Here is a 23028-nt window from a genome sequence, read left to right on the forward strand (position 1 = left end):
AAATAAACCTACCATTAAAATTATAGACTGATCATTTCTTTGTAAGTGGGCAAACGTACAAAATCAGCAGGGGATCAAATACGTTTTCCCCCACTGTACATGGCTCATTTCGATTCTTGCATTGGAATTTACATTTATTCCCTGAAATGAGTGCAGTAACGGAGTGGTCAGAGCCTGAACTCAAACACCTGAGTAACTGTACTGACTGTACAACTCATCTAGACCACTGATTTCATTAAAGAATCATTCTCCGCCTCAAACTTTACTGACACTGCACTATAGACCGGGCCTCTCCCTGCCTTTTACTCTGTGGCACCTGGACTGCTTTATAGACACAGTTGGACAAAATTACAAAAACATACAGCCTGGGATTTTACTTTGTGCAATTTTTTTAAAGCATAGCTGATTGATCTGATGTGATATTCACATGCTGTGGTGTGACTAGGGCTGTGGCGGTCATGAAATGGTCAGCTGGTTATTGTCATTACAGTTATTTAACATAAACATGTTTAGCATCTCCAGGCCCCCTACTCACACAAGCAGCATACAAGCCTCTGATGCTCACCTTTGGAACATCTACATTTAAAAAAGTATAGTAAATCAATTGAATATACACCATCACAATAAATTCATTATTTATTTTAGGCAGGTCTAAAGAAACTTGAAGAAAATGTATTTCAGAAGAACAGAATATGAGTTGGCCTACTGTATGTAATCTGACTATGCTCCATGATATAGGCTGTAGGCTTGTTCATTTAGCTGACTAGATACTGTATGTAATCTGGCTATGCTACATGATATAGGCTGTAGGCTTGTTCATTTAGCTGACTAGATACTGTATGTAATCTGGCTATGCTCCATGATATAGGCTGTAGGCTTGTTCATTTAGCTGACTAGATACTGTATGTAATCTGGCTATTCTCCATGATATAGGCTGTAGGCTTGTTCATTTAGCTGACTAGATACTGTATGTAATCTGGCTATTCTCCATGATATAGGCTGTAGGCTTGTTCATTTAGCTGACTAGATACTGTATGTAATCTGGCTCTGCTCCATGATATAGGCTGTAGGCTTGTTCATTTAGCTGACTAGATACTGTATGTAATCTGGCTCTGCTCCATGATATAGGCTGTAGGCTTGTTCATTTAGCTGACTAGATACTGTATGTAATCTGGCTCTGCTCCATGATATAGGCTGTAGGCTTGTTCATTTAGCTGACTAGATACTGTATGTAATCTGGCTCTGCTCCATGATATAGGCTGTAGGCTTGTTCATTTAGCTGACTAGATACTGTATGTAATCTGGCTCTGCTCCATGATATAGGCTGTAGGCTTGTTCATTTAGCTGACTAGATACTGTATGTAATCTGGCTCTGCTCCATGATATAGGCTGTAGGCTTGTTCATTTAGCTGACTAGATACTGTATGTAATCTGGCTATGCTCCATGATATAGGCTGTAGGCTTGTTCATTTAGCTGACTAGATACTGTATGTAATCTGGCTCTGCTCCATGATATAGGCTGTAGGCTTGTTCATTTAGCTGACTAGATACTGTATGTAATCTGGCTATGCTCCATGATATAGGCTGTAGGCTTGTTCATTTAGCTGACTAGATACTGTATGTAATCTGGCTCTGCTCCATGATATAGGCTGTAGGCTTGTTCATTTAGCTGACTAGATACTGTATGTAATCTGGCTCTGCTCCATGATATAGGCTGTAGGCTTGTTCATTTAGCTGACTAGATACTGTATGTAATCTGGCTATTCTCCATGATATAGGCTGTAGGCTTGTTCATTTAGCTGACAAGATACTGTATGTAATCTGGCTCTGCTCCATGATATAGGCTGTAGGCTTGTTCATTTAGCTGACTAGATACTGTATGTAATCTGGCTATTCTCCATGATATAGGCTGTAGGCTTGTTCATTTAGCTGACTAGATACTGTATGTAATCTGGCTCTGCTCCATGATATAGGCTGTAGGCTTGTTCATTTAGCTGACTAGATACTGTATGTAATCTGGCTATGCTCCATGATATAGGCTGTAGGCTTGTTCATTTAGCTGACTAGATACTGTATGTAATCTGGCTCTGCTCCATGATATAGGCTGTAGGCTTGTTCATTTAGCTGACTAGATACTGTATGTAATCTGGCTCTGCTCCATGATATAGGCTGTAGCCTTATTCATTTAGCTGACTAGATACTGTATGTAATCTGGCTATGCTCCATGATATAGGCTGTAGCCTTGTTCATTTAGCTGACTAGATACTGTATGTATTCTGGCTCTGCTCCATGATATAGGCTGTTGGCTTGTTCATTTAGCTGACTAGATACTGTATGTAATCTGGCTATGCTCCATAATATAGGCTGTAGGCTTGTTCATTTAGCTGACTAGATACTGTATGTAATCTGGCTCTGCTCCATGATATAGGCTGTAGGCTTGTTCATTTAGCTGACTAGATACTGTATGTAATCTGGCTATTCTCCATGATATAGGCTGTAGTCTTGTTCATTTAGCTGACTAGATACTGTATGTAATCTGGCTCTGCTCCATGATATAGGCTGTAGGCTTGTTCATTTAGCTGACTAGATACTGTATGTAATCTGGCTCTGCTCCATGATATAGGCTGTAGATTTGTTCATTTAGCTGACTAGATACTGTATGTAATCTGGCTATGCTCCATGATATAGGCTGTAGGCTTGTTCATTTAGCTGACTAGATACTGTATGTAATCTGGCTCTGCTCCATGATATAGGCTGTAGGCTTGTTCATTTAGCTGACTAGATACTGTATGTAATCTGGCTCTGCTCCATGATATAGGCTGTAGGCTTGTTCATTTAGCTGACTAGATACTGTATGTAATCTGGCTATGCTCCATGATATAGGCTGTAGGCTTGTTCATTTAGCTGACTAGATACTGTATGTAATCTGGCTATGCTCCATGATATAGGCTGTAGGCTTGTTCATTTAGCTGACTAGATACTGTATGTAATCTGGCTATGCTCCATGATATAGGCTGTAGGCTTGTTCATTTAGCTGACTAGATACTGTATGTAATCTGGCTATGCTCCATGATATAGGCTCTAGGCTTGTTCATTTAGCTGACTAGATACTGTATGTAATCTGGCTATTCTCCATGATATAGGCTGTAGGCTTGTTCATTTAGCTGACTAGATACTGTATGTAATCTGGCTATGCTCCATGATATAGGCTGTAGGCTTGTTCATTTAGCTGACTAGATACTGTATGTAATCTGGCTATGCTCCATGATATAGGCTGTAGGCTTGTTCATTTAGCTGACTAGATACTGTATGTAATCTGTCTGTGCTCCATGATATAGGCTGTAGGCTTGTTCATTTAGCTGACTAGATACTGTATGTAATCTGGCTCTGCTCCATGATATAGGCTGTAGGCTTGTTCATTTAGCTGACTAGATACTGCATGTAATCTGGCTATGCTCCATGATATAGGCTGTAGGCTTGTTCATTTAGCTGACTAGATACTGTATGTAATCTGGCTATGCTCCATGATATAGGCTGTAGGCTTGTTCATTTAGCTGACTAGATACTGTATGTAATCTGGCTATGCTCCATGATATAGGCTGTAGGCTTGTTCATTTAGCTGACTAGATACTGTATGTAATCTGGCTCTGCTCCATGATATAGGCTGTAGGCTTGTTCATTTAGCTGACTAGATACTGTATGTAATCTGGCTATGCTCCATGATATAGGCTGTAGGCTTGTTCATTTAGCTGACTAGATACTGTATGTAATCTGGCTATGCTCCATGATATAGGCTGTAGGCTTGTTCATTTAGCTGACTAGATACTGTATGTAATCTGGCTCTGCTCCATGATATAGGCTGTAGGCTTGTTCATTTAGCTGACTAGATACTGTATGTAATCTGGCTCTGCTCCATGATATAGGCTGTAGGCTTGTTCATTTAGCTGACTAGATACTGTATGTAATCTGGCTATGCTCCATGATATAGGCTGTAGGCTTGTTCATTTAGCTGACTAGATACTGTATGTAATCTGGCTATGCTCCATGATATAGGCTGTAGGCTTGTTCATTTAGCTGACTAGATACTGTATGTAATCTGGCTATTCTCCATGATATAGGCTGTAGGCTTGTTCATTTAGCTGACTAGATACTGTATGTAATCTGGCTATGCTCCATGATATAGGCTGTAGGCTTGTTCATTTAGCTGACTAGATACTGTATGTAATCTGGCTATGCTCCATGATATAGGCTGTAGGCTTGTTCATTTAGCTGACTAGATACTGTATGTAATCTGGCTCTGCTCCATGATATAGGCTGTAGGCTTGTTCATTTAGCTGACTAGATACTGTATGTAATCTGGCTATGCTCCATGATATAGGCTGTAGGCTTGTTCATTTAGCTGACTAGATACTGTATGTAATCTGGCTATGCTCCATGATATAGGCTGTAGGCTTGTTCATTTAGCTGACTAGATACTGTATGTAATCTGGCTATTCTCCATGATATAGGCTGTAGGCTTGTTCATTTAGCTGACTAGATACTGTATGTAATCTGGCTATGCTCCATGATATAGGCTGTAGGCTTGTTCATTTAGCTGACTAGATACTGTATGTAATCTGGCTATGCTCCATGATATAGGCTGTAGGCTTGTTCATTTAGCTGACTAGATACTGTATGTAATCTGGCTCTGCTCCATGATATAGGCTGTAGGCTTGTTCATTTAGCTGACTAGATACTGTATGTAATCTGGCTATGCTCCATGATATAGGCTGTAGGCTTGTTCATTTAGCTGACTAGATACTGTATGTAATCTGGCTATTCTCCATGATATAGGCTGTAGACTTGTTCATTTAGCTGACTAGATACTGTATGTAATCTGGCTATGCTCCATGATATAGGCTGTAGGCTTGTTCATTTAGCTGACTAGATACTGTATGTAATCTGGCTCTGCTCCATGATATAGGCTGTAGGCTTGTTCATTTAGCTGACTAGATACTGTATGTAATCTGGCTATGCTCCATGATATAGGCTGTAGGCTTGTTCATTTAGCTGACTAGATACTGTATGTAATCTGGCTATGCTCCATGATATAGGCTGTAGGCTTGTTCATTTAGCTGACTAGATACTGTATGTAATCTGACTATTCTCCATGATATAGGCTGTAGGCTTGTTCATTTAGCTGACTAGATACTGTATGTAATCTGGCTCTGCTCCATGATATAGGCTGTAGGCTTGTTCATTTAGCTGACAAGATATGCTTATAAGTCCCGTGACATTATTTTACATGATTTTATAGTAAGAAGAATATATTGGAACTTAGCTGAATAATTTCCCATTCCGGAACAAGAGAGCGCGCGCATATGAAGTGGCTATGTTAAACATAAAAGTGATCATTTGATTTCGAGTTATTGGGCAACTTTAGTTGTTAATGAAACAAACCTTAGAATGCATTAGAAATGAAAACTTACATGGGCTGCATGATGCGACTACAGGCTATTGATGATTTGAGAAAGTTGCAAAAAAAAGCTTGCACTACCATATTTACTGTACATGTGCAGTGATACTGGAGTGATGGAGGTAGATATATATAGGGGTAAGGGGACTAGGCAGCAGGATATAAGATAAACAGAGTAGCAGCAGCTTGTATGTGAGTGGGTGTGCAGGTATGTAGAGTCAGTATAAATGTATGTGCATTATTATGTGTGAGTGAGCAGATGGAGTGAGTGTGTGTGTGTGAGTGTGTAGGGCCCTGTGAGTGTGCATAGAGACAGTGCAAATACTGGAATAAAAAGGTCAATAAAAGGTACAAGAATGCATAAGAGGAGATTACTGTGACTCGACAGTCATCTAGAATTTCACAGTAACACTGTCACCCCAACAGCCCTAGGTGTGACTTGACTGGTTCAGACTGGAGAGGCGGCCTTCCTACAGAGTCACAGCTGGACCACGTGCTAGAACACTCTGCTTTCCTGGGATTGGATGGCCTGTCTTTCCACACTGTGAGGGTCATCCAGCGACTTTTTTTTCTCTCCAGCCACTCTCCTCTAAGTCTCTCATTCAGTGCCTCTACTCTGTTTCTCCTTCCGCCAGTCCATCTACGCCCTTTCCTCAACTCTCATCTTGCCAATATTACAATCTCTCTCCGTCCTCTCTACCCAGTCTACACAAATGGAGCTGGCGGAGGTCCATCTGTGTCGTTCTCTACGTAGTTCAACATACATTTGTGCGGCTGAATTTTTGGAACACAATGCAAACGGACCTACATCGGCTCTGTTTGCGTAGACTGTGTAGAGCACTTCATTCAACTTCTCTCAATGTCTTCTTCCCTCACTGTGTAGTGTGTGGACTAGGGCCCTTCTCCCAGCCCCACAGTCTACTCTGCTCTGTCCTCTCTGGCAGGCTAGACTGACTAATGTGGAAGGTATGTGCTGAGCATACAACTTCTGCATTTGGATCGGGAATTCTAATTCACACTAGAAACACCCGACTTCCCCAATCACTCACACCAAATCCAGCTACCCATTGCTTTCTAATCCCCTTTCTCTCGTTCTCATCATTTACGCATTCTGAGCACCAAGTAGTGCGGATGGAGGGCAGTTAAATCTGGTCTGGGGAATAGTCTGACTTATCTTAGATCAAACAAATAGACCAGACAACACATTTTGATTATACATCTGGGAGCTATAGATATTTGTAGACCCATGATATAAAAAGGTTAAGAAACTATTTAAGGTACTCTTCTCCATTCCATTTAACCTAATTGTATCAAATCCTTAAAATGTAGTGCTTAAGGTCATTGGTTGCGAAATTTGTTGCAATACTTCACTAAACAAACTCATCTAAGTGTGTTTGTCCACCTATTCTACTCTGTTTATTGAAATGCCTTCAGATTCCATAACGTAACTGCCCTGGGAGCACTATTCCCTCTGCTGTCATCAGTACATTTCTCCGTGAGTGGAACCAGTTGGAGAACTCATGACAATGCCTTTTCCCAACCAATGTGGATGAGAATCCTGAATCCCTGGAGACTGCTTCATCGTTTCCTTCACAGGCCTCTTTCAACCACTAGAAACTCCAGGGCAGTCAGGTCAAAGAACATGGGAACATATTTTATTGAGTCAAATCTTTTTCCCAACATTTTTCCAGTACTATCCTATTTAACACGGATAGAAAAACTTTCTTACCGATGGCACTAACATTCAAATATAATTTTATTGGCCGCACACATATTTTGCAAATGTTATCACAGTTGCAGCGAAATGCTTATTTTTCTAGCTTCAACAGTGCAGTAATACCTAACAATACACACAAATGAAGAAATATCAGAACAAGCAATGTCAGAGACCAGAATATAAATATGTACACTGACTGTACAAAACATTAAGAACACTGTCCTAATATTGAGTTGCACCACTATTTGCCCTCAGAACAGCCTAAATTTGTCAGGGCATGGACTCTGCAAGGTGTCGAAAGCGCTCCACAGGGATGCTGGCCTATGTTGACGCCAATGCTTCTCACAGTTGTGTCAAGTTGGCAGCATGTTCTTTGGGTGGTGGACCATTCTTGATACACACGGGAAACTGTCGAGCGGGAAACACCCAGCAGCATTGCAGCTCTTGACACATCCAAACCAAACCAATGCGCCTGGCACCTACTACCATACCCCGTTCAAAGGCACTTATTTTGTCTTGCCCGTTCACCCTCTGAATGGCACACATACACAATCCATGTCTCAATTGTCTCAAGGCTTAAAAATCATTATTTAAACTGTCTCTCCTTCATCTACACTGACTGAAGTGGATTTAACAAGTGACATCAATAAGGGATCATAGCTTTCACCTGGTCAGTCTATGTCATGGAAAGAGCAGGTGACCTTAATGTTTTGTACACTCAGTGGACATGGACATACATTTCTAATGAAAATAAACTTGTCTTGAGGGCTACTGTGTGCATGGCTGTCGTTACTGTACAGCTGGAAATGTTTTAGACAGTATGACATGAAATCTGTCTCCACACACACAGCCTTTCAATACAAAATCCTATTGGTAGGAATGTTCACACCTTGCAGCCGATTGAAAACAGAATGGAAATGCTGAGAAACTCAAGGCTTATTGAAGCCTGTATCCGGTTTTGTCCACTCAATGTCTATATGTATATAATGGTGTGAATACACAGTAAGGACAGTATATGAATAGAAAAGGCGTGTACAGCAGTAGTTAGTGCTGTGAAAAAGTTTGCACCTCCTTTCTAATTTTCTCTACTTTTGCATATTTTTTTTACAGAATGTAATTACATCTTCAACCAAAACCTAATATTAGATAAAGGGAACAAATAATACAACAATGACATCCTTATTTCACAAAGTCATGTAACACTCAACACCTGTGTGAAAAAGTAATTGCCCCCTTACAGTCAATAACATGTTGTACCACCTTTAGCTGCAATGTACTCCAACCAAACACTTCCTGTACTTATTGATCAGATTCTCATGTCGCTGTGGAGGAATTTTGGCCCACTCTTCCATGCACAACTCAGCGACATTTGTGGGTTTTCAAGCATGAACTGCTCGTTTCAAGTCCTGCCACAACATCTCAATTGGGATTAGGTCTGGACTTTGACTAGGCCATTCCAAAACTTCAAATTTGTTGCTTTTTGGCCAAATGGGATGTCAGAGACTGATCAGTGTACTCGGTGGAGGCTGGCTAGTGGTGACTATTTAACAGTCTGACGGCCTGGCGAAATAAGCTGTTTTCAGTCTCTTGGTCCCAGCTTTGAAGAACCTGTACAGTCTCTGCCTTCTAGATGGTAGCGGGGTGAACAGGCCGAGGTTCGGGTGGCTGTGACACCGGGTGTTGTAGATGACCTGGAGGCCAGACAGTGTGCCTCCGTTGATGGGTTGGGCAGACCGCACCAACCTCTGGAGAGCCCTGCGGTTACAGCTCGTGCAATTGCCGTACCAGGCGGTGGTACAGCCCGACAGGATGCTCTCAATGGTACATCTGTAGACGTTTGTGAGGTTCTTAGGGACCAAGCCCAATTTCTTCATCCTCCTGAGGTTGAAGAGGAGCTGTTGCGCTTTCTTCACCACACTGTCTGTGTGAAAGGACCATTTCAGGTTGTCAGTGATGTGTCACCACACTGTCTGTGTGAAAGGACCATTTCAGGTTGTCAGTGATGTGTCACCACACTGTCTGTGTGAAAGGACCATTTCAGGTTGTCAGTGATGTGTCACCACACTGTCTGTGTGAAAGGACCATTTCAGGTTGTTAGTGATGTCACCACACTGTCTGTGTGAAAGGACCATTTCAGGTTGTTAGTGATGTGTCACCACACTGTCTGTGTGAAAGGACCATTTCAGGTTGTTAGTGATGTGTCACCACACTGTCTGTGTGAAAGGACCATTTCAGGTTGTTAGTGATGTGTCACCACACTGTCTGTGTGAAAGGACCATTTCAGGTTGTTAGTGATGTCACCACACTGTCTGTGTGAAAGGACCATTTCAGGTTGTTAGTGATGTCACCACACTGTCTGTGTGAAAGGACCATTTCAGGTTGTTAGTGATGTGTCACCACACTGTCTGTGTGAAAGGACCATTTCAGGTTGTTAGTGATGTCACCACACTGTCTGTGTGAAAGGACCATTTCAGGTTGTTAGTGATGTCACCACACTGTCTGTGTGAAAGGACCATTTCAGGTTGTTAGTGATGTCACCACACTGTCTGTGTGAAAGGACCATTTCAGGTTGTTAGTGATGTGTCACCACACTGTCTGTGTGAAAGGACCATTTCAGGTTGTTAGTGATGTGTCACCACACTGTCTGTGTGAAAGGACCATTTCAGGTTGTTAGTGATGTGTCACCACACTGTCTGTGTGAAAGGACCATTTCAGGTTGTTAGTGATGTGTCACCACACTGTCTGTGTGAAAGGACCATTTCAGGTTGTTAGTGATGTCACCACACTGTCTGTGTGAAAGGACCATTTCAGGTTGTTAGTGATGTGTCACCACACTGTCTGTGTGAAAGGACCATTTCAGGTTGTTAGTGATGTGTCACCACACTGTCTGTGTGAAAGGACCATTTCAGGTTGTCAGTGATGTGTCACCACACTGTCTGTGTGAAAGGACCATTTCAGGTTGTTAGTGATGTGTCACCACACTGTCTGTGTGAAAGGACCATTTCAGGTTGTTAGTGATGTCACCACACTGTCTGTGTGAAAGGACCATTTCAGGTTGTTAGTGATGTGTCACCACACTGTCTGTGTGAAAGGACCATTTCAGGTTGTTAGTGATGTCACCACACTGTCTGTGTGAAAGGACCATTTCAGGTTGTTAGTGATGTGTCACCACACTGTCTGTGTGAAAGGACCATTTCAGGTTGTTAGTGATGTGTCACCACACTGTCTGTGTGAAAGGACCATTTCAGGTTGTTAGTGATGTGTCACCACACTGTCTGTGTGAAAGGACCATTTCAGGTTGTTAGTGATGTGTCACCACACTGTCTGTGTGAAAGGACCATTTCAGGTTGTTAGTGATGTGTCACCACACTGTCTGTGTGAAAGGACCATTTCAGGTTGTTAGTGATGTGTCACCACACTGTCTGTGTGAAAGGACCATTTCAGGTTGTTAGTGATGTGTCACCACACTGTCTGTGTGAAAGGACCATTTCAGGTTGTTAGTGATGTGTCACCACACTGTCTGTGTGAAAGGACCATTTCAGGTTGTTAGTGATGTGTCACCACACTTTCTGTGTGAAAGGACCATTTCAGGTTGTTAGTGATGTGCACACTGAGGAACTTGAAACTTTTCAACCTCACCACTGCGGCCCTGTCGATGTGGATGGGGGGGGGGGGGGGGGGGGGGGGGTACAAAGCTATACATATGGACTGAAGCACAGAGTACAGCTGAAAATGTAGACTATGTTATTCTGCTCTGCTGGTCTCTCTGTAGTGATACCTATGAAAACTTCAGACAGGGAGAGGTTAACCCCAGCCAACACCCACTGTCTATTTGTGCTGAGTGTAGGTTTACAGACAGAAGAGAGGGAGGGAGAGAGAGGGTTTGAGAGGGGTGGGAGTGAGGAGCCTATATTGAATGTCAAACTCAAGCCTAAACTAGGGCAGATATTTGAGTATCCCAAAAAATTGGTAACTGCAGATTACTTACTAGCCGCTGAGGCCATCTTCCTAAACATGAGAGAAAGCTCTCTGAAGCACCTTATTGTCTGAGGAACATCTAATTCCACAGTGAAATACTAGCATGGGTTGTAAAGCAGGGGGCTTGTGAGGACTCCAACTAGTGACTTTGAAACTGCCTCTTTGTCATGGGGCAATTCCACAATAATGGAATTATGCTGAGCCAAACAAAAAACATTGATTTCAAAGTTTAAAAAACCATATATGCGACCACGTTTTTCAAAAACAGTATTTGTTCCGAATTAAAGGGATACTTCAGGATTTAGGCAATGAAGTTCTTTATATACTTCCCCAGAGATTAACTTATGTATACCATGTGTCTGCATGCAGTTTGAATAAAGTTGCTAAGTAGCGTTAGCGCAATGGCTAGAAGTCTATGGTAGCTGCTAGTAGATAGCGCAATGACTGGAAGTCTATGGTAACACTAGTTAGAGGTAGTTTTGCGAGCTAATGCTAACTTCCTTCATACTGGATGCAAAGACATAAAAATGGTGTCCATGAATTCAGCTGACTCTGGAGAAGTAGATAAAGGGCTTAATTTCCAAAATCCCGAAGTATCCCTTTTAGATTCAAAGATGTCTGCAGAAAGAATGGGATGTCAGCTATGACTTTTAAATAATCTATTTTGGTTACTGAACTACAGTAACCAATTCAATCATGGATCCCTGATCTGTACTACACAGAAATGCATAATTATGGATATGAATGTCATTCTCTTCATGGTGATGTGTCCTAAACAGGTACATAAAGGTAGAAATATGCAACATAATCCTTTGCATATATGACTATTATTGTAAAGAGCTCCGCCCACAAACAAGCCCAAATTTGGTTGTTTCGGACCAAATCTCAACCAATCATAGACATCTTTGTTTCACATTGTTTGAACAGCACAGTACATCACAGTAAAGTAGAGGTCAGTACAGTTCAGTAGAGTTCATTCTTCTGTACTAAACTCTAGTGTGCTCTACAGTACTATAGTCGACTGTACTGTGATGACCAAACTTGTGAAATAGACGTCTATGATTGGTTCACGTCCACGTTTGGGCCAAATCAAGGCCGTTCCGGATCGGACCAAAAAACAACGTCTGTGGATGTTGAAATCAAATCAACTACTTTTCAACGTCCATGGATGTCCGGTGTAGGTCAGTGCTCAGTTGGTAGGAATGCTGGTTACAGTACATGGAAAGAGAGGGGGCTCATGCTGGGTAGCTGTCAGTAAGAGAGGAGAGGTAACATTAACTGGAGAGAGAGAGAAGAGAGAGGAGAGGTAACGTTAACTGGAGAGAGAGAGAGAACAGAGAGAAGAGAGAGGAGCGGTAACATTAACTGGAGAGAGAGAGAGAGAGAGAGAGAGAGAGAGAGAAGAGAGAGGAGAGGTAACGTTAACTGGAGAGAGAGAGAAGAGAGAGGAGAGGTAACATTAACTGGAGAGAGAGAGAAGAGAGAGGAGAGGTAACGTTAACTGGAGAGAGAGAGAGAGAGAGAAGAGGTAACATTAACTGGAGAGAGAGAGAGAGAGAGAGAGAGAGAGAGAGAGAAGAGAGAGGAGAGGTAACATTAACTGGAGAGAGAGAGAGAAAGAAAGAGGAGAGGTAACATTAACTGGAGAGAGAGAGAAGAGAGAGGAGAGAGAAGCGAGAGGAGAATGAGAGAAGTTGAGAGACGAGAGAGAAGTTGAGAGACGAGAGAGAAGTTGAGAGACGAGAGAGAAGAGAGGCAAAGAGAGAGAGAGCGGATGGGGTTGTCCAGACAGTTTTTGACCACGAAACGACAGAAAGAGAAAGACAACCGTTATAAACTGAACATACCAGTATACCAGTGGAAGGGATGACAGTAGCAGGAGACCTAACTGTGGATTGTGACTACTATCATTTCCCATTGTAGACAATTCAACTGCAGTAATTCCGTTACTGATTTTTCAGTCATTCTTACTGATTTGGTAACAGAATTGAGTTTGAGTCGCTTAATAACTCATAAACAAATATTGATCAGTAAAAACACTATAACAAATTGGTAGGTCTACCTTTACTTGTTACTTCTGTGAACTTTCATAATCCTCCCTAATCATGAGGGAGAGACTTTTGAAAATATCTTAAAGATATGTGGGTTTTTGGTAATGGAATTACAAGGCACAAGGCAATGTTTCATAAATTCACAGAAGGAAAATAAATTCTCCAAAACTAAATAGAAGTGTTGATATTAGTTGGCAGGGTTCTTTCTTCAACATGATTGTGTTTTGATGTATTTCTAATACCTTTGAAGACTTTTTCTGGAAGATGTTTTCTAAGACTCCTTTTCCATTTGTTTGACCAGAAATCAAAGCCATTACAATTGTTTTACATGGACAATGGTTGAAAAATGAATCTATGCCTTCATTTGCCAAAAATATAGACTCTTAGCTTTCATTTGACACCCAATTTGATATGCTCCTATGAACTTCCTATGCTGGGGCTCATGGCTCCTTTAAAAATGGAAATGACCCATGGTTAATAATCACACACCTCACCTGCCACACCAGCTTTTGATAGTTTGACATGGGCAAAGCACTGGGCAGGATAAGTATTTACCAGTTATATTACTCTGTGATTATATCTACAGAGCTTAGTGTAATGTCATTTAAATGTAATAGCCTACATCAGAGGTTAACTCTGGGGAATGTGGTTCTGACTTGTTGCATAACCATTGCAATACCATTAATTCACACTTCACAGTAACCTTCTAATAATTAAACTACAGACCACATCACTGCACCCTCCCTTTATATCAACTTCCCCATGGTAAAGATTCAGTTGTATTTTTACTTCTAGCAATTTATGTCCTTCAGGCAAGCCAGCAAAAACATTGTTCTCATACTATTGCAACGGGCATGGGCAGTGGAGCGCATTTCAATCCATTTATGAGGTGGAACAAAAGCCACACCATAACTAGTGTATCCTGTGCCTAAAAACACTATTTTTTGCAAAGATCAGGAGCATGGATTTGACTTATTTCTCCTTTCTTTGGAGGGTGCAAGAAGTGAGGCGGATCCTCTAAATTTGACCGTGAGAATTTAAGCCTCGTGGCATGGTGGGCTTTAGAGTTCATTAGGGGGGCCAGCCAGACTCTCTCCATGTAGCAGTCGGTGTGATGTACTCACTGCTGGAATCTCATGGTGGAATGGATCATATCCTGAAAGCCTGGGGATGCTGCTCTGAAGCAGGTCCCAACAGGCATGACCCATTCTGCTCTCCTCTTCTCTCACACCACACTGAACAACAACAACACGGGAATGTGCTGCTAAAGGCCAGACCATTATGCAATCAGTCTGCCAAGTGTAAGTGCAGTTATCATACACCCCCCTGTGTAACAACACCCCCACATTGGAGCCTTGACAGATGGAGAACCAAACTTTAAGCAGTGTTTCCCAACTCCCGTCTTCAAGTACCGCCAATAGTATATACACTGCTCAAAAAAATAAAGGGAACACTTAAACAACACAATGTAACTCCAAGTCAATCACACTTCTGTGAAATCAAACTGTCCACTTAGGAAGCAACACTGATTGACAATACATTTCACATGCTGTTGTGCAAATGGAAAAGACAACAGGTGGAAATTATAGGCAATTAGCAAGACACCCCCAATAAAGGAGTGGTTCTGCAGGTGGGGACCACAGACCACTTCTCAGTTCCTATGCTTCCTGGCTGATGTTTTGGTCACTTTTGAATGCTGGCGGTGCTTTCACTCTAGTGGTAGCATGAGACGGAGTCTACAACCCACACAAGTGGCTCAGGTAGTACAGCTCATCCAGGATGGCACATCAATGCGAGCTGTGGCAAGAAGGTTTGCTGTGTCTGTCAGCGTAGTGTCCAGAGCATGGAGGCGCTACCAGGAGACAGGCCAGTACATCAGGAGACGTGGAGGGCAACAACCCAGCAGCAGGACCGCTACCTCTGCCTTTGTGCAAGGAGGAGCAGCAGGAGCACTGCCAGAGCCCTGCAAAATGACCTCCAGCAGGCCACAAATGTGCATGTGTCTGCTCAAACGGTCAGAAACAGACTCCATGAGGGTGGTATGAGGGCCTGACGTCCACAGGTGGGGGTTGTGCTTACAGCCCAACACCGTGCAGGACGTTTGGCATTTGCCAGAGAACACCAAGATTGGCAAATTCGCCACTAGCGCCCTGTGCTCTTCACAGATGAAAGCAGGTTCACACTGAGCACGTGACAGACGTGACAAAGTCTGGAGATGCCGTGGAGAACGTTCTGCTGCCTGCAACATCCTTCAGCATGACCGGTTTGGCGGTGGGTCAGTCATGGTGTGGGGTGGCATTTCTTTGGGGGGCCGCACAGCCCTCCATGTGCTCGCCAGAGGTAGCCTGACTGCCATTAGGTACCGAGAAGAGATTCTCAGACCCCTTGTGAGACCATATGCTGGTGCGATTGGCCCTGGGTTCCTCCTAATGCAAGACAATGCTAGACCTCATGTGGCTGGAGTGTGTCAGCAGTTCCTGCAAGAGGAAGGCATTGATGCTATGGACTGGCCCGCCCGTTCCCCAGACCTGAATCCAATTGAGCACATCTGGGACATCATGTCTCGCTCCATCCACCAACGCCACGTTGCACCACAGACTGTCCAGGAATTGGCGGATGCTTTAGTCCAGGTCTGGGAGGAGATCCCTCAGGAGACCATCCGCCACCTCATCAGGAGCATGCCCAGGCGTTGTAGGGAGGTCATACAGGCACGTGGAGGCCACACACACTACTGAGCCTCATTTTGACTTGTTTTAAGGACATTACATCAAAGTTGGATCAGCCTGTAGTGTGGTTTTCCACTTTAATTTTGAGTGTGACTCCAAATCCAGACCTCCATGGGTTGATAAATTGGATTTCCATTGATTATTTTTGTGTGATTTTGTTGTCAGCACATTCAACTATGTAAAGAAAAAAGTATTTAATAAGATTATTTATTTCATTCAGATCTAGGATGTGTTGTTTAAGTGTTCCCTTTATTTTTTTGAGCAGTGTATATTTATTGTAGCCCTGGACGAAAAAACCTGAATCATTCCTTAAATGAGTTGAATCAGGTGTTTGTCCGGGGCTACAAAAACAAATGTGTGCCGTTGTGGGTACTTGAGGACCGGAGTTGGGAAACCCATCTCTAGGGAGTAGGGACTGATTGGCCTGCTTGACATGTATGGGGAATGTGCTACACAATAATAGAAAAGTCAGAGAGGATGATTGGACAACAATATACAGTACCAGTCAAAAGTTTGGACACACCTACTCATTCAAGGGTTTTTCTATATTTTTACTATTATTCTACATTGTAGAATAATAGTGAAGACATCAAAACTATGAAATAACACATGGAATTATGTAGTAACCCAAAAAAAGTGTTCAACAAATCAAAACATATTTAATATTTCAGATTCTTCAAATAACCACTCTTTGCCTTGATGACAGCTTTGCACACTCTTGGCATTCTCTCAACCAGCTTTAACTGTAATGCTTTTCCAACAGTCTTGAAGGACTTCCCACATATGCTGAGCATTTGTTGGCTGCTTTTCCTTCACTCTGCGGTCCAACTCATCCCAAACCATCTCAAGTCAGGCTCCCGAGTGGCGCAGTGGTCTAAGGCACTGCATCTCAGTGCTAGGGGCGTCACTACAGACACCCTGGTTTGAATCCAGGCTGTATCACAACCGGCCGTGATTGGGAGTCCCATAGGGCACCGCACAATTGGCCCATTGTCGTCCGGGTTTGGCCGGTGTAGGCCATCATTGTTAATAAGAATTTGCCTAGTTAAATATATATATATTTTTTTATTGGGTAGAGGTTGGGTGATTGTGGAAGCCAGGTCATTGATGCAGCACTCCATCACTCTCCTTCTTGGTCAAATAGCCCTTACACAGCCTGGAGGTGTGTTGGGTCATTGTCCTGTTGAAAAACAAATGATGGTCCCACTAAGCCCAAACCAGATGGCGTATCGCTGCAGAATGCTGTGGTAGACATGCTGGTTAAGTGTGCCTTGAATTCTAAATAAATCACAGACAGTGTCACCAGCAAAGCATCCCCATACCATCACACCTCCTCCTCCACGCTTCACGGTGGGAACCACACATACAGAGATCATCCGTTCACCTACTCTGCATCTCACAAAGACACGGCGGTTGGAACCAAAAATCTCACATTTGGACTGATCAGACCAAAGGACAGACTTTCACCAGTCTAATGTCCATTGCTTGTGTTTCTTGGCCCAAGCAAGTCTCTTCTTATTGGTGTCCTTTAGTAGTGGTTTCTTTGCAGCAATTCAACCACGAAGGCCTGATTCACGCAGTCTCCTCTTAACAGTTGATGTTGAGATGTGTCTGTTACTTGAACTGCGTGAATTTATTTGGGCTGCAATCTGAGGTGCAGTTAACTCTAATGAACTTGTCCACTGCAGCAGAGGTAACTCTGGTTCTTCCTTTCCTGTGGCGGTCTTCATGAGAGCCAGTTTCATCATAGCGCTTGATGGTTTTTGAGACTGCATTTGAAGTTCTTGAAATTTTCAAGATTAACTGACCTTCATGTCTTAAAGTAATGATGGACTGTCGTTTCTCTTTGTTATTTGAGCTGTTCTTGCCATAATATAGACTTGGTCTTTTACTAAATAGAGCCATCTTCTGTACCACTCCTACCTTGTCACAACACAACTGATTGGCTCAAACGCATTAAGGAAAAAAAATCCACAAATGAACTTAACAAGGCACACCTGTTAATTGAAATGCATTCCAGGTGACTACCTCATGAAGGTGGTTGAGAGAATGCCAAGAGTGTGCAAAGCTGTCACCAAGGCAAAGGGTGGCTACTTTGAAGTATCTCAAATGTAAAATATATAAAACAAATTTTTGGGTTAATACATGATTCCATGTGTGTTATTTCATAGTTTTGATTGATTCACTATCGTTCTACAATGTAGAAAATAGTAAAAATAAAGAAAAACACTTGAATAAGTAGGTGTGTCCAAACTTTTGACTGGTACTGTATGTATTGCTATAGCTTCACCTCAAACCACTGTCCACTTGTACATTTGCACTGCCCTATTATTTATATTCATTGATTCATTGACAGTCTGCACTTGAAATGCCCAGCCAGAGTTCATATTGAAGTTCAGTATTGAAGTAGCTGGTCTGTCATGCACATTTGCAAGCAATTTCCTTGAAAATGCATTGAATGTGGACAAGAGGCATATTCTTCAAAAGATTTTGGAAGGCCAAATAGAGGAAAATAGGGATAAGGGGGCACACATATGCATATTACATTTCCGTAAACAAATATTGAGTTTACTGAAACTCAGTACAAAAAGTAAAGGCCCATGATGCGAATGAGCTTTTCCTATTTTCCCATGGTGCAATTTAATATCGCATCATGTCATCTGGACAAATCTGCATGTTTGGAAGTGGTGATGGTCTGGATCAGACAGGCTGGCATTATAAACAAGCTACTCCCATCTTTATTCCCTACTACGGTGTTATAATCAGTATGAACTGGAGAAAGTGTTTACACAAAAACTTACATTTGACTCTTTCACAGTCCGCCAGCTTTATAAGAATTGTCTCTAGGGCGCACATATTTGAACTTTCTATTTTTTTATGAAGAGTAGGCCGACTCAACTATGTAATCAAAAGTGACTAAATCAGTTAAATCTACAGTCAAGACGTTGTCATTTGCCACATAAATTAACCACGAGGAGGAATATTATGTTGGTAACAATCTGGATACCTCATGTCCAATGGTTTTTCATCAGTCTATAATTAAAATCAATGTTACCGAGGCACGGACACGGTAGTCCCAATGACTGTATGTGAATAGATCCGTTTACGTAGCCTGCCTAGTATATAATCCTGTCTTTGTTCAAGCGCAGTGTGAAATTGATACACTGTAGCTACTGTACTTACCCACTACCACGCACAGCACGTCCACGAAGACATACAGCTTCTTCTTTCTAAAATCCTTCATTTTTCCTTCTGTTGATAGAGGCTGTAGTTGATTAAAAACTTGTTTCAAAACTTGCTTTACGAGTGCCGTATGCAAACTGCCAACCTGTATCGCGAATTTTTCCGGAAGACTACTTCCCTACCTGCCCACAAATGCTGTTACCTAGGTGGGCCTATGCAATTTTGAAATGCCAAAAATGTCTTCTGAACTCAGACTCTAATCATCTCAATCGGCCACAGTGTTAAAACTATTACGCCATTTGCCCGCATATTTTGGTTACGGACTGAAAAAGAAAACGTTTTTATATTAGTTGAGGCGTCTGACAAACCAACTCAACCCTCTCCGTTCACCACGCCACTGATCCCTCCTTCCCACTTCCTTACAGTATTTTATGCGGCGTTCCAAACAACTGGGAACTCGGAAATTGTTACTTAAATGTGCGAAGTTTGAAAGGTAAGAATTGACACTAGCCAGGTTTCCAGACAACCTTTTTATAGATATAAAGTACGTCGGATAAAAAATGTCACGATGGTAATAGCAAATCAGTAAACTTTCCAAATGTTAACAAAACAAAATATGCTAGAAAATGTATGATTTGTTTGCGTCGGTAAAATAAATGATTCGAGAAATGGTGGTGGAAACGACTTTATGCGCAAATATTGATAGCCTATAGGCCTAATAACCATCATATCGTAGTCAATTTGAGGTGACGCGATGACGTATGGTCTTCCCACTATGACTCGGGAAAGCATGCAGTTTAGAAGGCTGCAGCTGAAATAAATTATGAACTTTACAGGGTGGTGAAAGTGCACTGTGATGAGTTTGATGCTCCATTTCAATAAATATGGAGGATCTAATTCTGGTGACATGATCAATGCTTAATTGGCTCCAGTTTGAGAAATAAAAATGATCCCGCTCTTATCCATAATATCATAATGTAGGCTATACCAGCACTGTATCTGCGAGCTGTTGGTTAGAGCTCACTGCCAAGACCAGACTGGGCACATTTGCTATATAATGCAACAGTTTGAGACAAAACCATCGGTAGAGTTGAAAACGCATGGAAACCCATTTAAAATGGATCGGACACTTTTTTCCAATTTTCGCCTAAAATGCCATACCAAAATCTAACTGCCTGTAGCTCAAGACCTGAAGCAAGGATATGCATATTCTTGATACCATTTGAAAGGAAACACTTTGAAGTTTGTGGAAATGTGAAATTAATGTAGGAGAATATAACACATTAGCTCTGGTAAAAGATAATATAATGAAAAAAACCTGCGTTTTCTATTTAAATTTTTTTCATCTTTGAAATGCAAGAGAAAGGCCATTATTACACTTAGGACTCTAGGCGCAATTTCGATTCTGGCCACTAGATGGCAGCAGTGTGTGTACAAAGTTTTAGATTATTCCAATGAACCATTGCATTACTATTGAAAATGTTGTATAATGTGCCGAATTGGTCAATTGATACTTTTTCAAGTACATAACTATAGAGAACATACAAAACTGGTATGATAATACAACATTTAAGTTTACACACTCCCAGGAATGTCATAAATGATGGATAATTAGCTTCCCTACAGAAAAGACACCAACCTTCACACATCTAGATGGGGTGAGGGGGGCCAGACACAGCAGGGATTCAAACTGTAGAACCCAGTTCCTACATTTGAATATAAAAATAGATTTTATCAAAACAAAACTATGCTACATTTTATCTCTGGGACCATCAGGATGACAAATCAGATTACAAAAATTACAAAATGTAAGTACATTATTTACCTTCAGAGGTGAATGTATCAAACCAGTTGCTGTGATAAAAGTTTGTTGTTGTTGTGCACTCTCCTCAAACAATAGCATGGTCTTTTTTTTACTGTAATAGCTACTGTAAATTGGGCAGTGCAGTTAGATTAACAATAATTTAAGCTTTCTGCCCATATAAGACATGTCTATGTCCTGGGAAATGTTCTTGTTATTTACGTCATGCTAATCACATAAGTGCACGTTTGCTCAACCATCCCGTGGGGGGGGGACACCGATCCCGTAGAGGTTTAAAGGAAAACTCCACAAAAAACTCTTGTAATATTCATTTCATTTTTCCATTGTTGATATAGTCTCAAAATGTTTTGCATCTCAGCAATGAAGTTTTCAAGATATGTAATTTTCAAAATACAGAAATACAGCCTCTATGATGCATTTTGAATCATATGATCATACCGGCTGTATTTCTGTATTTTGAAAGTTAGCAGATAAGTTTTGGGGTGGAATTTTCCTTTAACTTATATTTTTTTATTTGGTATATGGGAATTTAACAGCAAAAAGTAATTTTTGTGCACTACGTCATCATGCACAGCCTTTTATTCACAACAAGTCAATTTGATGGAAACATCTCTTGTGGGAAAATGCACATATTGCTGTTATGCGGATTTTAGAATATTTGCATGAAAATCTGTTCCCAATTGGATGGAAACCTACTGTAGCTACTGACAGCAACAATAAAGGAAAGCAGAGCAGAAATCATCCGTGCGTTCTGCACCAGCCCCTGTCAGTCTTGCTGGTGGTAAAGCAGTTCGTTTCTCAGAGTAGCCTACAGTGCACACAGTGGATAGCAGCTGACTATTGGGGAGTTGCCTGTGTTACTGACTGACTGTGTACATGTGCCATAAAACTTATGGGGATATTTTAGGGCATTTCCATAGATCAGTGTCTACTGGGATTTTTGGGGGAAATCCATGGCACTCTACATTAATGGTGACGTATTTATAATAAAGATATTTTTATATATTTTATTAAGGTTATATGATTAGTCTAAAGTGATTAGTCACAGAATTCAAGGCAAGTAATTATTTACTAAATATAATTCTAAACATTGTAATAACATTATCGTTACAAAGTACTGGACTCAGTATGTGGAAACATTACAACTCTATGAGTTACAAAAGCAAAGGGAGTTTTCTAAGTCCTGCTGGGACTGTAGAATTAACATCACCAAGCAACAGTAGGACTCAGAGGAACTGGGAAAACTTGTGTTTCTGTTTCTTCATCAGCACCAGACCTGGGGCTAGATGTTCTAGCCTGGTGTGACAGCCTTCTAGCCTCTCTTATAACACAGCAGCTCTTAAAAGAAACTGCAGTAAATACGTACCAGGAGTTAGACACGCATCAGTAGATGATACGATATTACAGCATATAAAGGATATATATAGAACAGATGAAACATATATTACTTGATTTACTTTGCAAGTGGCCTTACTTTGACTTGCCAGGTCACAATGAGACTTGATTGGATAAAAACAATATTCAAAGTACTGTACAGATGCCAATGAAAACCTCACAGTGTGTTATAACAAACAAATTCAGAACATATAACAGAAAAACAAAGAACAAGGTTCAGACGTCCTAAGAAATCACATTACCACATACAATCAACATCAATAGGTTTCTGCCCCCCTGCTGGGGGAGTGGGGACACTGGGGCTTTATTTGAAATGGTGTTCTCTCCTCTGAGATTCTGAAAAATAAAGAGAATAACTTAGAACATGTTTTATTGGTTAGACAAATAATATAGCATAAACGTGCAATACAGAGTAATCAATAAAATAAATGCTTCACTAAATTAGTCCTACTCCGTGTATTTTTATGTGGACTTCCAGAGATCTTCAATGAGATCATTGTCTACAGATATGTACAATAGAAATCTGTGTTTTTCCATTTTTTAGGGCACAGTCCAATTTTGCCATCTGGTATATAAAAGTATGCAATTGTGGATCCTTGGGACGTCCCTACCCTAAACCCTAACCCCTACCTGCAATCACATGACCCCCCTGACCCTCATGCAATGACTGACTTGGTGGCTCATTACAACAGTGAACTCTC

At 41.5% G+C, this 23028-nt stretch overlaps 1 protein-coding gene across 1 annotated transcript in view; it reads right to left on the reverse strand.

Moving 5' to 3' along the window:
• Nucleotides 1-19459, reverse strand: part of LOC106584410 (phospholipid phosphatase 2-like) — a 33934-nt gene extending 14475 nt beyond the window's left edge. Inside the window, exon 1 of the mRNA XM_014169705.3 lies at nt 19111-19459. Within this exon, the coding sequence (XP_014025180.1) occupies nt 19111-19171 (61 nt within the window). The 5' untranslated portion in view covers nt 19172-19459. The remainder of the gene's footprint in view (nt 1-19110) is intronic.
• Nucleotides 19460-23028: the final 3569 nt, after the last annotated feature.

The sequence above is a fragment of the Salmo salar genome, chromosome 23 (genome assembly GCF_965601325.2).
Source record: "Salmo salar chromosome 23, fSalSal1, whole genome shotgun sequence".
Taxonomy (NCBI): Eukaryota; Metazoa; Chordata; class Actinopteri; order Salmoniformes; family Salmonidae; genus Salmo; species Salmo salar.